The 18,600-nt window shown below is 41.8% G+C and overlaps 1 protein-coding gene across 4 annotated transcripts in view; it reads left to right on the forward strand.

Moving 5' to 3' along the window:
- The window catches only part of HTT (huntingtin), a 4,811,037-nt gene that overhangs the window by 4,411,264 nt on the left and 381,173 nt on the right, over positions 1 to 18,600 (forward strand). For all 4 annotated transcript variants that reach the window (XM_044062924.1, XM_044062926.1, XM_044062925.1 and 1 more), the window contains one exon: positions 16,577 to 16,707. In XM_044062924.1, the coding sequence (XP_043918859.1) occupies positions 16,577 to 16,707 (131 nt within the window). The remainder of the gene's footprint in view (positions 1 to 16,576; positions 16,708 to 18,600) is intronic.

Raw genomic sequence — 18,600 nt, forward strand, 5'->3', positions numbered from 1 at the left:
TTTAATATCTTCAAACTTTCCACAGTCTACGTGTGTGTGTGTGTGTGTGTGTGTGTGTGTGTGTGTGTGTGTGTGTGTGTGTGTGTGTGTGTGTGTGTGTGTGTGTAGACTGGTCACCAGTGTAGTACCCCATGTTTCCGTGTAAGGCTCGCTCCTGTTTAGCATCTACTTTTCTGAATGCCTCTGTCTCAGCAAGTTCACAGCGTCTGTAAATTGGGAGCTATCATAGATTCCCCCTTGACAGCAGCATCCTACAAGATGGCCTAACATAAATAAATGACTGTTGCAAAAGTCACAGATTAATACTCAAAGTGAAGAAATGCATTATGTTGCCCTTTAGGAAATCATCCACCCAAGCTAATTACTCCATCAGTAAAAAACCTCTAAGATTTGACTTGATAGTTACAGATCTGGAAACATATGTAGACAGCAATCTGGCCTTCGAACTACTTGTAACCAAGATAGTAAGAAAATCATTCTATGTTGCCCATCTCATAAGCAAGGATATGCCATCCAGGTCCATGGAACTTATAGCACCACTCTACTTAGCCCTTATCAGACCTATCATAGAGTACAGTACTCCTTTTGGCATGTACCTTACCAGGTACTTGCAACAAATGAAATGCCCTCACAAGGAGAATCCAGGTTATGAATGCCCTGCCTTAGGCAGATCACCTTAAGGCCCTATTTCTTTTCTCAGTCTCCTACAGGTTACTGAGAGGTGATCTATGTGTAACATGCAAGGTCTGCACATCCACAAAACAAATGGCACCAGAAACACCAAATCCAAGGACCTGAACTTTGCCTGTGACATAAATAGACCAGTATGTGTCTCATTGGCTCCCCGTGTACATGAAGCAGAATTCACCCTGACTCTGTTCAAAAGAAACCTTGATCACTGGATGGGAAATTGTAAATTCACCCCTGGTCTGGGCACCATGTCTCTGATGGTCAGAGGATGACAGTAAGTAAATTAATGCCCAAATAACATACCCCTCAGCCCGTTTAAAGTACTCTCTGAAAAGATTGGGTTGGGTTGCATGTCAGGGCATGAAATGACCCTCATGGTCATTAGCCTTGTATAAACCTGTATGCTGAGATTTCTTTTTTGTTTGTTTTTATTTTTTTTCTCTGTCACTGTCTGCTGATCATTGATCACTCTCTCATTCCTTATCACAAGGAGTGAGGGTCAGCTGAGAAGGGTACATCATTTAGGCAGCCATCATGGATTGTTTTGAGACTTTTGGATTTTGGGTCCCTAACTCTCTTTCCCTTATCCTGTACAACCTCAGGGTTTGGTGTTCAATAGACATGCTTGCAAGGGCATGCCACTCCCTTCTGCAAGCAATGTAACCCCTCAAGGCTGCCCTGTCCTCATCAAAACCATTGATCCTGCATGATCTTGATTCTCTTTCAGGGATTCTTCCATGGGAATGAGTGCCTGAGTATATACCCAACCCCCAGGTTGGGAGGGTGGCCTAATGGTTAAGGTGTTTGCCTTGCAAACACAAGGTGCAGGGTTTGAATCTCACAAGGGATAATTGGCCAAGCTTAAAATGGCTCACAAGGGCAGTTAGCTTAGTACTAATCTATGAACCTATGAACCATTCCTGAAGAGAGGGAACTAGCAAAGCCATGTTACACCTGTCTTTCACCTCACCAGCTGCACTAGCAAATGCTGTTTGAACTCGGGTGACCTGGATAATAGCTGTGACCCTATCCATGTATGCCAGAGGATCCATTTATGCCTGGGATTTTTTATAACATCCTTGACCTAGTCCTCACAAACATGGGGGAATGTTGCACCCCCTCCCCCAAGTGTAATGTCCTCACTGGTCAGATTGGACTACAAAGTTGTCTTATTCAAAATAAAAATAAGGCTTGGGACACCACCTAACCACAGAACCTTTAGGAATTATTCCAATGCAGACTTCCTGCTTTTAATTGATACCTTGGCAAAATTTCAACCCCCCCCCCCCCCCCAAAAAAAAAAAAACCAAAAAAAAAAACAGGGAACATTGCTGTATATGGGAAGTCATACAATAAACAGAACATGCTGGAGGGATAGATTCCTGTCCCAGAGACTTCCCATACTCTGGAACAGACTACCTATCTATGTCAAACAGAGAACATCATTAGCACTCTTCAAGAAAAATCTTGATGATTGGATGGGAAATAGGAAATTCACCCCAGGGATCACTTCTGTGGCTCTGCTCGACAGGGGCACAGGAAAACAATTTTCTTGGGTGGCAAAAGCCAGGGTACCTTTTTGGCTAGGCTTATATAGGCCCTAGGGCTAATAGCCTAGTACCTACTTATGAACCTATAAAGTCAGTGTACAACCATGTGTGCAGCTGCATAGAGGCAATGATATCTACCCCCAAAATAAGCCCAGGACAAGCTCAAAAGAACAAGCCACCCTGTTGGAATCCCAACTTAAATAGGACATATAACAAAAAGAAGTTCATGTCCAAAAATAGAAAGTGCAATTGGTAAGCAAGAACAACCTCATCAAGCTTAATAAGCAACTCAGGGAACTAATAAAGTCTACCAAAGCCAACTGTGAGATAGAAGTAGCCTCTCGGGCTAAGGATAATCATAAAGCATCCTTCCTGTTTGTCAGAAAGCATAAAAGCAGTACACAACAATGTGCTGAACTAATTGTAAATGGATCCCCTTATACTGAGGTGAAGGATATATCTACTGGCCGATAAATTAATCTTTAATTTTGCCCATCTTTCTCCACCAGACACCTCTCAAGAAATACTCCCCACTGTCTCCCAAAACTAAAACACTGTATCCATGGGCCTGATAATGTCCCAGGTTGCCTCCTTAATAGCATGAATCGTGACTTGTCATGTCTACTAGAATAACTGTGTAATCAGAGCCTCCATACAAGCTTTGTGCTGAACAAATGGAGGACTGCAACTTTTATCCTTCTTTACAACAGCAGGCCATCCAAGGACCCAGGGACATTATAAACCCATAAGCCTGACTAAGCTGATATGTAAAACCATATAAAGAATCATCACAAATATGATAAATGACAGCATAGGTTAAGGTAATCTTCAGACATTCAAACCAACTCATTTTGAGTTTGTGTAGGTCGCATCTACTCACCCCAGTGGATTTCTTTGAGAAACTCACCAAAATAATAGACAAGCACAAAACCGTATATACTGGCTACCTTGAAATGGCCAAGGAGTTTCTCACATATGCATGACTTGTGTTCGGGCTGGTTGTGCGATAGTGTGAGGTACTTGTGTGTACATCCAATTATATACCCCGATGCATACAAACTGAGGTTATTTGTCAGATATACTCCCTCAGAAAATTAAAGGTTTGATATCCCAGCCGGATGTAAGTGGACGATCACCCATATATTTAGAATACTGTAACAGTGATTTCAGTCAGAGCATCAAGTCATTAATGCAACACTGTTATTCCATGTTTTAGTTTCATTTTTGTATTGCTCATTTTATTTTTTAATTTCCTGTAAATTATATCAAAAAAGTCACTTCGATCTGTATTTAACCCAACACTTTGTATTTTCTGCTGTAACATCCGAATGACATACCATGGGTGTTTTTACCACTATTATATCAAAAAGATAAGCTGTAAGAACAAAATCTTTCATACAATACTTCATTAATTATACTCTGTAGCACTAGTTACCATTTTCAGGTTTTATTACCTATATGTTTCAGTAACAGGATCAGGTTTCCACTACTAAATAATCTTCCCTCCTTTTCCACAGGGAAGACAGGAATAACTTCTGCTTTGTTCTCAGATACACTACATGACAAATTATCTTTCAAGCATAGAAGCCAACTAGTACTTTTGCACTATCAAAAGCTGCAAGAATCTGAAGCACAATAATATGATACATTCTTGGCAAGACTTGCTTATTTTATATGATGCAGGTCATGCATCCGTCAAACTGATTTACTTTGAGTTGCTGATCTCATTGATTTGCTTGTTCGTTTTTCAGATAAGTACCCCCTTGGGGAACCTTCCTTTTCAGTAATTTGTAGTTTGTTAAAAACTTTTGTTAGATGTCAGCTGTGAGGGGTAAGTGTAAGTGAGGTCTGCAGATTTCTTACAAGGGCTTGCACACTAAATTCCTCTTTTGTTTAAAACCAGAAAATGACACTAAAGCCTTCTCTTATCTACCAGTCTTTTGTTCCAAAAATCCTTAGGTCTAGACTTTCCTCTTTTAACACATTTCTTGAAACATAGCGTCTAAAATGCCAGGCCCAATTTAAGTTGGCGGAATCCCCCACCATCCAACATTGCCCTTCTGACAGAAGAAACTGGAGACCCCAAGACAATTCACTGTCTAACATTTCTGAGTCAGATGTACCCATTGAGGTTGCAGAACCTGTAGTACATTAGATATGCTTCCAGTTGCCCACTACTGAGACCCAGCTGGAGGGCAGTATGGCTCCTGAGGCCTTGCAGGATATAGATACCTTGGATGAACCACACTTTATCATTTCAGAGGGACCACATGGAGTCCCTTAAAATCCTAGTCCAGCAATAGGTTCCAGATGCTCTGATTGAAGTATGCCAAGGGTCCGAACCTCCAAGTCTCATTCAGGCAGATGTCGCAACTGAAAAGAAAAGGCAAAAAACAAGGCTTTTGACCTACCCTACAGCTTCAAAGAAAAAAACAATGCATCATTGTTTCCAGAGCTTATTTAAAGCTATCATGACCCTGAAGCCTCCTCCTTTTGTGACCCAGCTGCCACAGGTCACACCACAGATACATACCCTAGATTCTTCCTCCTCTGAGGAGGAACAATATGCAGACTGTGCTCATTCTCTGGAATATTCCTCACAAATGCAGTCTCCAGGATAGCTCTCTTAAGATGAAGAGGACTTCCTTTCTTCAAATTCTCCCATTAAGGAAGCCACTGTTGGAGAAACTATTCAGAACATGATGAGGCACTTTGGATGGCAATCAACGCAAATCTCTAATGTACAAAAGAGATGTGACAACCTTCTGGAAATGGGGACACAGGCCCCTTCTCCATTCCCTCCAGTACTAGAGGCATACCAGGATGCTTTCCAGTCAACATATTCAGCACCTGATTCTCAATCACCAGCACCAAAAAGACAAGACAGGTTCTGTAATGTCCCTGATCTTAAATACCTGTCTAAGAATCCTGTGACTGACCATGCTGCAGTCGCCCTTTCCTAGAATGAGCAATCTAAGTTGCTCCCCACTGCTAAAGCCCTTCCCACAGACAAGGATAAGTAGGGCTGTGGGTAGATGGGAAAAGAAGGTCTACACCTTCTCCAGCCTAGCATTCAGAGCTTATTAACCACCAGACATGAATGATCATACACTTGCTGTCTGTACTGTAATCTTTGCAAAATGTCATCTCAGACCCACAGTCAGCAGATCCAAACAACAAATTCAGTAGTTACTGTCTCAGGCTACACAAATAGCCAGATACAGCATTACATGCAGTTGTGGTTCTGTGGATGCCACATGCAGTTATAGTTCTGTGGATGCCACCTCCAGGACTGCTGCTGTGGGTTCAGTCGCCATATGATATCCATCTGTATTACTGTTGCAGTAGTTAGGGATCTCCCACCCAGGACAGCCCAGCATTCGACCGGTATACCAAAGCCTAATGATCTTGTATGTGCTGTATGTCACACACATGCTTCTCACACAGAACATATGGCATAAAGGTGACGTACATATGCAGTTACCCAGAACTTTTTTTGCCATAAGTAAGAATGCCATTATTGCGTGTTGGTCTGAATGCCCTGTTGCTGTCCTGAATATCTAGCCATCAGACAAGTGCCTCGTTGGGGTTGTTATTTATTTTTCCTTCTCTTTGGTCTTCTATTTTATTTTGCTTACGTAGAATTCATGTCATCCAAGTAGGGAAAATGTCAGCATGGGAAGCAGATTCCTCATAAGGATCATCAAGAATAGTGTCTCTTTTGTTTGGGTACTTCCCATGACCATACCTCTTGTAGTATCTGTAAGGCATTTGTGCCTAACAGACTCAGACGCTGTTTGTCTTCCCTGGCCATTTATTTTGAAAACCAATGGCTTAAACTGTTAGCCCAGGGTAACATGACAGAATCCTTTAACTCTGAGATACTCCTGCTAGGTATGAAGAAGGCCAAGAAGTCTCGGCTGGATTCTTTAGCTATCTAGCCTTCACTGGATGTCCCTCAAGAGCCTTCTAATAGCTGTGTAGACTGTTTGGCATCTACATTGGATTCCACTGCTGTGACCCCGTTGGAAGTCAGCATGGATCCATCTTTTCACACGGTCTTTGTAGCTTTGCAGGCGTCAGAGGGGAACTGTGGTTGATTATCTCAGAGGGTTCTAGAGGGATTCCACAGATATTAGTCAGGAAGGAACTTCTGGGTTTTCTTACCAAATCTTGCCAAGTGGCAGAACCTCTGGTATTTTTTAGTCCTAAGGATCCTCAAAGAGAATGGCAAGAGTTTACTCAGGACTTGTTTTCTGCCTTGATGGCCCTGAAGTATCCTCAATGGGTTTCGATGGTTGCTTTCCAGTCTGTCATGAGGCATTTATTCTTGGCTTCATCTCCAGGTTTTGCCTGAGGACATTAAGGCCAAGTTGTTGGATGCTCCTTTGGAAAGTAAAGATTTTTTGGGACTGCTGCTGCTGGCTTGTTAAGTCTCTTCAAGAGAAAGGCAAAGCCTTGCAGGACCTTAAACATATTTTTGTCTTTCCTATGACTAAGTTACAGAAAAATTATCTTTCTAGATCTGCTGCTGTTTGCAGGCAACCCCTCCATGCCTCCAAGGGGTGGGAGGGTGGCAGTTTCTGCTAAAGCTACTCAGATTTCAATGATACAGAATCCTCCTTTATATGATAATCCTGCTTATCTTTGACAATTTTCCCCCTTCTGGTAGACCAGGTTCCTTTGTCCCTTTAGCTTTCCCTTTGTCTTCCAAATTGGCTTCTCATTACTTCAGACTCTTGGCTTCTTTGTCATCTGTCAGGGTTACTTCATGTTAAGGAAGTCTATCCCTTTTCAGGGATTCCTCCACTTCTTTTAGAGCAACTTCCTCATTTCCTGGTGAACCAAGGAACCATTCAACCTGCCCCACCTATACAAGTGGGAAAGGGTTTTTATCCCAGGATATTCCTGTTTCCTGAAAGGAGGGCAATTGGAGACCTATTCTGGATCTCTCCCTTCTTGACACCTTTCTCAAGGTCCCTTCTATTTGGATGCTTACTCTTCAATATTCTGCTTAACATACAAGGCCATGTCAAACCCAGAGCTGTTGGACATGCTACACTTAAAGAAATCCCAATCCCTCAGAGCCACATGCTCTAGGAATCTAAACATTGTCATCACAATAAACAAAACATGCTGGCGGGATAGGTTTCTGACCCAGATACTCCCCAGACTCTGGAATAGACTGCCCATACATATCAAGTAGAGCGCCTCTTTGGCCCTCTTCAAAAGGAACCTTGATGACTGGATGGGAGAAAGGAAATTCACCCTGGGGATCACATCAGTCGCCCTGCTAGACAGGGGTCCAGGGAAGTAAATAGCGTGGGAAGAAATATCCAGGGAATTGTTATGGCTAGGCTTGTATTGGCCCTAGGGCTGATAGCCTAGTACCAACATATGAACCCAGTTTACTGTTTTACTATCCCAGGCTTTTCTGGTATCTTTGGATCTGAAGGATGCTTGCTTTCATATCCCTATTCACCCTCTCTTCAGAAAGTTTTTGCATTTCACTTTATTGAACACCACATTTATGTAGTATTTAAACATAAGAGGGTGGCACAAAGTCTTACACAGTGTGCAGGTTAGCACATGAGACATGGCACTTAGCCACACAAATGAACATGACTCTGACAACCGCATACATTCCCTCACAGGAGAATGTGCTGGTGGACTCCTTAAGCAGGTCCCTGAAGAACCTTTATGAATGGACCCCAACCAGACAAGTCTTCAAAAGAATTAGGCATAAGTGGGGCACACCACAAATAGATCTGTTTGCTTCCCCAGAAAACCACGAGCTTCCACAGTTCTGCACCAGGGTCCTTTCTTCCTTAGTTTGGAGGACAGATGCCTTCTTTTTCCAGCGTACAGGGAGTTTCCTCTGTGCCTTCCCTCCACTGCCTCTGCTTCCAGAAATTCTTCTAAAAGCCCCAAAAGCTCCAAACCCTTTCTAGCCAAGATCGCATTATTTTTCCCTCCTACTCCACCTGCCCAAGGGAAACTGCTGGAAAATACCATTGCAGCCAGACCTGGCCACTCAACAACAAGGTCTGTGTATCCATTCAAATCTAGGTTTTATATTTGGTGCCACAGACACATCCAGGATCCACTCTTATCAGAGTTTCCCACTGTCCTTCAATATGTATGTGAACTATTGCATTCTAGTTTGGCCTACTCTATTAAATCCCAACTGTCTACTTTCAATGCCTGCTTGCCTCTTGACCCTCTTCTCATGTCCAGGACGGAGGTCAAACTTTTCTTGAAGGAAGCCTTATATCTTAAAACAGCAAGAAAACCTATTTCTCCTCTCTGATATCTTAACTTTATGTAGTAAGAATGTACTGTGCCCCCATTTGAGCCAGCCAGTGGCAGCATCTGCCACTCTGAAATTTTGCACCTGGAAAACTATTCTTTTGGCTCTAACTTCTGCTTGTCATATGTCTGACCTTTAGGATTGTATGGCTGTTGCACCTTTTCTCATTTTTCACAGGGACAGGGTGACTCTCAGGGCCAATCTTTCTTTCATGCCTAAGGTAGTGAATGAGCTGTCCTTCAGTCAAGGCTATTCACTTGTCTACCATTTTTCTGAATCCTTAGGAGAGGAGAAAAGAATTCTACACTAAACATTCACAGGCAGCTGAGGTTCTACTTGGACAAAATAAAAACTATCAGAAAAACTGATCAACTATTTGTTTCCTTTATGTATTTCAAGCTGAGCCAGCCAGTCTCAAGGCAAACTGTTGCATCCTGGATACTGAAGGCCATCTTTTTCTGCTACACACAGTATGGTAAATCGTTGTCTTCCTACCCCAAAGCACATTCTACTTTGGAAGTAGTTTCTTCTGGTGGCTTCCATAAGGCTGTCGATGCCAGATACATTGTGGAAGCTGCCACTTGGTCCTCTGTGCACATCTTCACCAACACTACAAAATGAATGTCTCTTCCAGATCCAGGGCTGCTTTTGTTAGATCTGTCCGGTCCAGACTCCTGGACAGATCATCTTCCTATTAGCCACCCACCCTTTTCTCTACTTCCTCCTGCTCTGGAAGTCACCCATATTTTAAGAATACTGCAGGAGTGATTTCAGTCTTCACATAGTACAGTTATCTAAGAACCTGACAATAATAGTAGATGTTCTAAAGATCACTATTGCAGTATCCCTTAGCTTCCACCTTCCCCTCTTCTCTTTCTTGGCTCCAACATTACTCTTTCCCTCAGTTGTAAGGTATTGCCTATATCCTACTTTTGGAGGCGTTTACTTAACCTGTTTGAGCTATACCCCTCCAAACTGAACAGTCTCCTGTATCAGTTGTCTTCAGGCCACCGATTTGGAGATAGTCTGAGATACTTGTGTATACATCCACCTATATAGTCTGATGCATTTTAAGTTGAGGTCGCACATAGGATGTATGCCCTCGGGAAGCTAGTTTTGGTATTCTGGCTGGACTCATGTTAAGAATACTGCAGCAGTGATCAGTAGGACAGCTACTGTTATGGCAAGTTCTTACACAGCTGTACTTTATTTTGAATTTAAGTATGTTGTATGTGTAGACTTGGCAAAAGATGCAGTTTAGAGAGTAATAGTAACTGCTTGCCTGCAGTACAACAAAAATGGCATGACTGAAGTGCACTGTATTTATGTGTGAATAAATAATACTTCAGTCCATTGACTTCAGTGCTGTCTAACTGGAACAAACCTGTTTCACTGAAAAGGGCAGTTTTTAATCAAACATGACTGTTTTGAAGAAAACTACCATAGCCTGACACTTTTACTTATTTTTAAGTTCTAGCAGTCTTAAGTTAATATTATTTTAGGAGAGCAGAGGAAACGGTGCCCCATACAACTCCCACATTTGCAGAAACTGCAGATCCTTTCAGTTAACAGTACATTTGATGCTGTCAGCTTTCATTCTGTCCTCAACTGGGGTCTGAACCTTGGATCTGACTAGACTGTTTCAAAAGCTCATGGTAACCAAAAATTACCCATAATGCATCAAACCCCAACATACTTCAGATCTTGTTTGCCAGTATTCATGAAAATACGTGTCAGCCTTAGCTCTCAAGTTTCATTAACATAAGTGTAGTATTTTTCTTTAATCTCTTTTTATATATGTATATATGTGTGTGTGTGTGTGTGTGTGTGTGTATATATATATATATATATATATATATATATATAATTCCCTTAATCCTCTTACATTATTGTAATTCTTATTTACCTTTGTTGGTAGTCCGTTTTTCTCTTTTTCTGTCTGTCATACACACATAGTGTAGTTCTAATATCATTGTTGCTATTTTTTTTTTATTTCTTCCTGCACCATATATCTCAAAAAGTTTCCTTCTGTCTTACTGTTTTTTTTCTTTAGTCACCAGCATATCTGATAAAGGACCTCCCTGTTTTAAAAGTGTGTCTGAAATGTGGGCATAAATTGCTTCTTACAAGCACTCATACTCTTTTTGTCAATTGTTTTGGCTGCAACAACTTCTGCAGGATTGTTCCATTTGCAAGAACTTCAATCCCAGGGCTGTTGTGGATAGGAAAATAAGCTTATCCTCAATGGTTTATTGCCGTCTTCTTTTGGTGACGCCATCTCTGGGGCTCAGTCCCCCAAAATTAAAGCTAAAGAGTCCATATCTTAAGTCTCCTAAGCTTGCTACTTCCTCAACTCTGTCTTTTGGAGCCGTCAAGGAGGGGAGTTAAATCATATCCGAGAAAAACTCAAAGCTTCTCCCCTTCGGATTTGAAGAAGAAGAAACTAGTGGATTCTATGTCCTCAGATTTGACAAGGAAACCAACAGATCTGACTACTTCAGGCACAATAATCCCTCCAAGGACCAGGTATTCCCCTACTTGTGATCCTGTACCTTCCAGGTTTTGGAAAGACGCCGATACAAGTCACCTTCCATTGCCTTGTCTCATTAGTCTAGGAGTTTGACTGAGGAAGATGTAGACAGAATGATAAGGAAGTTTCTCTTGGCACAGATTCAGATGGATGTTTTACTGGCTCCTACCCCCTCAGGTCAGGAGGCCTATCCATCTACCACACCAGTACTACTTACTACTTCTATGATCCCTCTGGTTGCTTCAGAGTCCAAACCTTCCGAGTCCGTTTGGCTTGGATCCAAAGCTAACTTTATCTTCGGAACAGATGCTAACTCTGAGTGCACCCAGCTCCTACATCTTTGGATCCAGATGACTCTCGGAGTCGAAGCTTCCTTGTTGGATCTGAGGTGTTGGTTGTGGAACCGTCTGTGCACCTTGGTGTTTCAGCACTGGATAGCTAGGCTCTGACTTCCTCCTTGGGGAGATTGCTTTCAGGGTGGGAGGAAACAGCATTCCAGAAGCCTGCCTTCTAATGGCCGAGATCATCCTTCTCTCCGGAGTGGTGTATCTTTGAGGTGGTGAAGAGGATATTTTCTGCTCCGGCAGTACTGATGGATCCACCCCATCAGATCTTCAATCTAGTTCCCAGATGTCTCTGAGCTTGGAGCCAAATCATTCTACACTACAGGGACAGCCAGCTTGAGACCCCCAGACCAGCCAGCAGGGTTTCACAGTCTCATCCAACACTTCTCTGGAACACCCCACCGAAGAAGCTCCTAGGAAGAGAAAGTGCAAGAGGAAGCACTTGGACTCTCCAAAAGAGTCAGTCATTGAGGATACTGATTTCTATGAGGGTGAAGGGTCCCCACATTCACCTCTGGAAGATGTCTTATTTGGAGACATTCCTGAGATCCTGAAGCAGAGAGTCAGACCTTCAGCAAACTTTCACAAGCGGAATAAGCATTTCTGGAGGCCTTTGGAGTTGGTCCATCTACCTCGTGGATTACTCCGCCCACCGACAAACTCATTGATTTGGTCTCTCAGTGGGCGTGGAAGGAGCCTGACTTAGCTGAACCAGTTCCCTAGGAGTCCAGATTGGATTCTGGCTCCACCTGTCGGAAAGAAATTTTGGAGTAAGGGGGTGCCTGTTGATGCCATGGTTGTGGCAACGGCCACCAAGAAGGAGCTTGCTAAGCAAAGTTCCTCTGCTCATCATCCTAACGGGGGAGTTTAGGGCTATGGACAGGTTTGGGAAGGGGGGTCTTTGCTTCAGCAACCTTCGCTCTTAGTTTGCTGAACTATTTGGCACATTTTACCAGGTTACAAAGGGACATGGTCAGAGAACTTTCAAAATCTCTTTTGGGCACCATTACTGTTGAGGCGCAGTCGTCTGTGGCCTTCTAGTTGGTTACTCTCCAATCCATTTTGAATTCATCCATGAGGCTTATTTCGTATGCATCTGAAGGTGTCTCATGGGCAGCAGGTTCAGACATATCCATTAGGAGGCATGCCTGGATGTGCTTATGTGATTTTGCTGAGCCTTTTAAGTCCTTATTCATCAATTCTCCCTTTGATGGCAGTTCACTGTTTGGCCCAAAAGTGAAAGGCACATTATCCAGGTGTGAGAAGGATGGAAAGACCCTCTCTGCAATGGGTGTACACTTTTCGACCCTTCAGCGATCCCTTTCTTGGAATCAATGAGGTGGTCAGAAAATGTGGTTCATGAAGTCCCATGGTCCTTTCTAGGATGCATATGGAGAAGGTTCCCCTAGGGGCAGAGCGGGGATCTCTAATGGATGACGACCCTGAGGTAGAGAATCTCAGCAAAGGCAGGGCTGCAGAGATTTTCTCTAATAGGCCCTACAAGTGCTCCTAAAAGGATGCCTGATTGTCTACCTCTGGAGTCAATCGGAGGTTGACTATCCCTGCACCAGAGAGCCTGGCTAGATATAACAAGAGATACTTGGATGCAGAAGATTATTTCCAGAGGTTGTATAATTCCTTTTTCCCTTTTACTTCCAATTGTATGCAAAATTCCCAATGTTCCACCCATTCAGAGGAAAGCAGCAGCACTAGAAATACAAAAGCTGCTAGAAAAAAAAGAGTCATCCAAGAGATCCCGCTAGACTAGATAAAATCCAGAACTTACTTGAGATTCTTTCTGGTGCCAAAGAAAGCAGGGGGCTGGAAACCAATTGTGAATCTCAGCATTTTGAACAAGTCAGTTCAACACACAGAGTTTCAGATGGTCACGGTTCAGTGCATTCTTCTCTTCCTGGGCAAGGACGACTGGATGTGCTTGATAGACCTTCAGAATGCATACTGGCTCAGTGCAGTCTTCTCTTCCTTGGCAAGGATGACTGGATGTGCTTGATAGACCTTCAGAATGCATACTATCACATAAAGATGAGCAGACAGTCCAAAAGGTATTTATGCTTCTGTTTGGGAGCCAGTCACTTCCAGTTCAGGGCATTGCCCTTTGGCCTCACCACAACCGCCAGGGTGTTTACCAAATGCATGGCAGTGGTGACAGCTTGGCTGAGACTGCAGGGATTTTGCATGTTTCCATATTTAGATGACTGGCTCATTACCACCCCGACCATGCATCTACTAACAAGGGCAAAGAATCAGGTACTTCAGATTTGTTCTCATCTGGGGATAATCATAAATTATGACAAATCTCAGTTACAACCAAACTCATACCTTAGAATTCATAGGAGCAGTCTTCAACACAGTATCAGTGACAGCTTTTCTTCCTCTCTCAGGAGTACAGACTATCAGATTCCAGGTCAGGTGAATAATTCGCAATAGCAACATTTCAGCCTGGTTTATACTTCAAGGCTTGGGGTCAGTGTCATCTGCCATAGTCTTAGTTCCTGTGGCAAGATTTTATATGAGAATTCTTCAGTGGATGCTAGCAACACATTGATCGATTCTTTACCATAGCATGTCAACACAAATAAGAATCACTCAGGCATGCAAGAGGTGCCTCTGGTGGTGGATTCACTCAGATCAAGTTTTACAAGGACGTCCTTTCATTTTCCCTCAACTCAAGGCCATAGTGACCAACAGGGACACTTCCAAAATTGGGGGGGGCACTTTCTGGAGAGAACAGTCCAAGGCACTTGGTGTACCCCCAAAGAGGCCAACTTTTGCATATCAGTGTTCTAGATATGGGAGCAGTACTCTTAGTGTTGCAGGCCTTCCAGGACACTTCCTTTTAGAGACATTTGCAATTTAGAAAATATTATCAGTAGTTTGGTGCATCAACAAACAAGGAGGAACCAGATCTTAACCCTTGTGTCGAGAAGCACTCTGTGTGTGGCACTGGGTGATGTCATCCAACCACTTTCTTATAGCAATGCATATTGTGGGGAAGTCCATTGTGGTAGAAGACAAATTGAGCAAGTCCATTCTTCTACCTCTCAACATGAAAGTGGCAGAAATGATTTTCTGTCAGTGGGGCTAGCCTTGCTACATTCTTTTTCCTTTTCCCATAAACAACAAATGCAGCCTCTACTTTGCCCTAATACCCCCTCAGGGGGTCACTGAGAGATGGTCTATCTCACAATTGTCCTCCTGGTCTACTTTATGCTAACTCAACTATTACCCTGATTCCGAAATGTCTGCAGAAAGCTGCCAGGTTGAAGAGCAAAGTCATCCTCTTTGCACCTTACTGGCCTCATCAGATTTGGTGCCCCTTCCTATGGCATCATCTGTTTTGCCTACCTTGGATTTTGGATCCAATTCCAGACCTCCTGTCACATCCAACAGTTATGGTTCATCTGGATATCTCAGACCTCAAAGTAACAGTGTGATTTCTCCAATTCTGTTAATAGCCAGACAGCCGATGCTCACTTTCCCTGTCCGTCATATCCTTTTTATCTTCCCATAAACCCTCATCTGCAAGAAAAACTTTGTACAAGCAAGTGGAAAAGGTTTGTTTACTGGACACAACAAAAACATATTGATCCCTTTTCAGCTCTGATACATAACATAGTTGAACTTTTGGCATTAATTTTTAATGCCAAAAGCTCAATTAGCAGCAGTATCTAATTTTCATATTGGATTTGAAAGTTCTTCTTCTAAAGTCTGTAAAGTATTCTTGAGAGGCACTCTTCTGTTGAGATCCCACTTATAAAGATCCTATTCCACTATGGGATTTGAACTTGGTACTGCAGGTCTTAATTAATTCCCCCTTTGAACCAGCAGCTAAATGCAATCTTAAATTTTTGACCTGGAAAACCATGTTTCTAGGGGCCATTAAGAATTTCAGAACTTCAACCATTGTCATCGAAACCTCCCTACTTGATCTTTCATAAGGATAGAATTGCATTACATACTAATGCAGCTTTCCTTCCCAAGGTGGTGCCAGAATTCAGTAACAATCTAGCCATGAATTTGCTAGTATTCTTTCTTAAATTTGCAAACAAAAGTGAATATATATTGCATTTATTGGCTGTTCAGACACTTAACGTTTTTACTTACATAGGACAAAAGAAATCAGGAAGACAGATCTGAAATTGGTCAAACCAGTTACAAAAGTAACTCTGCCCAGTTGGCTGGCGGATTGTATTTTTATTATCTATAGCAAATTGGGTCTAACCTTACCTAAACCTGTAACAGACCATTCAACTAGGTCCGTGGCAACTTCTTCAGTGTTTCTATCCAAGTCATCCATGGATGACATATGTGCGGCTGCAATCTGGGCCAGTCCTCATACCTTTATCACTCATTGTAAACTAGATCTGGTCTCGAGAGGTAGAGCAACCTTTGGCTCAACTGTGCTCAGGAATATCTGTCCTTAGAGTCCACCCAGGATTTTAGATAGCTGGGAACTCTATCCCAACAGTTAAGGATAGAATGAAAATTGACAACATCAGATAAAGAAGTTATGTACTCGCCATAATGTTCCATCTGTGTTGTCCATTTTCATTCTTCCTCAAATCGCCACCCACCAACCCTCCTAACTCTTTTCACAATAGACTTCTAGAAGAACAAGATATTGTAACGACATTACTGTCCTTTATGTTAAGCTCCAGATATAGTTCCTTCTTGTAGGATTCATGCAAATGTATGTCTATATGCATGCATATTGTCAGATATCACTTTATGTAAATCAGCAAACAAGATCTGAGGTATGTTAGGGGCTGTTGCATTATGGGTAAGGGAGAAGCTCAAGAGCTTTTTGGTTACCACAAGCTTTAGTAATGACCGAGTTGGATCCAAGTTTCAGATCCGAACCCAACAGTTGAGGAAGAATGAAAATGGACAACACAGATGGAATGTTATGGTGAGTACATAACTTTATTTGTATATTTTGTTTGTTGATATTGTCTCTGATAAAGTAGTCATCAAACTTCCATAGCACAATATGGTTTATGAAGGCTTATAGTAGAAGCACATTCATACATGTATTTTATTCTTTTCCTCCCTGTTATGTTTAATTTGTCTTGCGACAACCAGCTATAAAAGTCTGAGACAGGAATCAAATTTACGTTTTTTGGCATTGCAGGTATCCATTCACTCAGTGTGGTTAGGGAACAATATCACTCCACTTCGCGAAGAAGAATGGGGTGAAGATGAAGAAGATGAGAATGATGTTCCTGCTCCTGTTTCTCCACCAACCTCCCCAATTAATTCTAGGTTTGATATATATGCACAGCATTATTTATTTTATGAGTCTTAAATGTTTTGTGTATTAATTGGTTAAGTTGCCAGGGGAATACCTTTGGAAACAGCTAAATTAAGTTCAAATGTATTTTATTCAATGTTGCATGTAAGATGCAGATTTTTAAACACACATGAAACTCAAGAAATTTTATTTTTCTTATTTACTTTCTAGTAATCAGACAAGTTTTGTGAGGCTGCATGCCTGTTGTTTTCTGGGGCAGCCATGGTGCAGTGTTGCTTGGCTTGCTTAGTCTCACAGAACACTTCATTGGTGGTTGTAGAAGTCAAGTCTTTTGAACTCATTCATAGGTCATTAACTTAGTTGTTAGTTTGAGTTTAAACTTGGAACAATAAGAAAGCTTTTTGTCTGCAGTAATTTTTGTTCTGAAATACATGGCCAGTTTGTTGTTAGCATTAATGATTTAGTTAGATGACTTTTCCATGGAATTACATGACTTGCTTACTATCAGCGGAATCCCGTCTGCATCTTAAATTTTATAACTTTTTTATTTTTCATTGATTGTTGTGTGCCTTCATATTTTTAAGATGTTTTAGTAGATACCACTGCATTGATTTGCAATACCATGAAACAGTATAAAAAAATAATACTTTTAAAGTGCTTGAAATCTTTTGGCACCTTTACATCTGTTAACTGTATACTGTTTCAATTAGTTCATGTCCATGTTTGAAGTATATACCATAATTCCTTATTGTAATGCATATTTTTCACAAGTTAGTAAAAGTCATTATAGTGTTTATCTCACATCAACTCTTCTTGCCAGTCACATAGCCTTGTAAATACACTTATTCACTATAAACAGCTGTCATTCAGCTCCCCAAACAAGTGTCTCTTTGTTTTGACTCCCAGTATAGTTGAGGTAGACTCTTTCCACACTTCTTTGTCATACATTTGGTGAATCTCTGGCTTATTGAAGACTTCAGGCAGGAAAATGTCTATAGAAGGACCTTAAATGTGGTTCATTGGTAGTTAGTGCTGCTGCTACCTTTCAGCTAGGCTTTCAGATGTTCTGTAACTGGAACATGCAAATGTATGTATCCTTAATATTAAGTTATAGGTTTAACTTTCTAGGTCATATATCCAATGTATGACTTCAGCTCATATGTGTTAGAGTTTAAAGACATTTGTATGAGCATGGTTACTCGTACTGTCGCTCTGCCAGTCCGAATGCAGGTCGTGCATCTGTCTGTTCGTTATTTGGTCATGGATACCTTTACTCAGTTCATATATCCAGATAAATGCCCCATTTAGGAACCTTCCTTTTTGTCTTTGAAGTTTTTGTTAAATTTGTAGATGTTAGCCAGGATGGGTAATAGGCAAATTTCATACAAGGACTTGCATACCAGGTGTCTTTTTGCCTAGGCCCAGAACATGATCACAAATCTTGCTCTAGCTGCTTGTTTGTTTGGAGGCAAAAACCTGTGACTACCCCTGCAGCATTCCTCCCTCTGTCCATAACCCCATTTGCCCCTCTTTCTCAAATTGTTGCTCTCCTTATCCAGTTGGGAAGCTATTACTGCAGACAAGCGGGTCCTCTTCATCATCAGGGAAAGTTATGCCATATCTTAGGAAGACATTACCCTTCTGAGAGACATCCATTCTGACTCCCCTTATTGAAGACCTCTTGAGTCAATATACCATCGAACTAGTACCAAAAGAATTCATGGAAAATGTTTTTTATTCCATGATTTTCATAGTCCCAAGAAAAGAAGGGCAGTGGAGACCCATGCAAGACCTGTTCGTCTTGAACACTTGCCTAAAGGTGCAGTCTTTCAAAATGCTGTCTCTTCAGACTCTTCTCCTTCCAGAGTTTCTTAGTGTGATTAGATCTCGAGGAAGCATATCTA

The sequence above is a fragment of the Protopterus annectens genome, chromosome 2.part1 (genome assembly GCF_019279795.1).
Source record: "Protopterus annectens isolate FY-2018-M chromosome 2.part1, PAN1.0, whole genome shotgun sequence".
Classification (NCBI taxonomy): Eukaryota; Metazoa; Chordata; order Ceratodontiformes; family Protopteridae; genus Protopterus; species Protopterus annectens.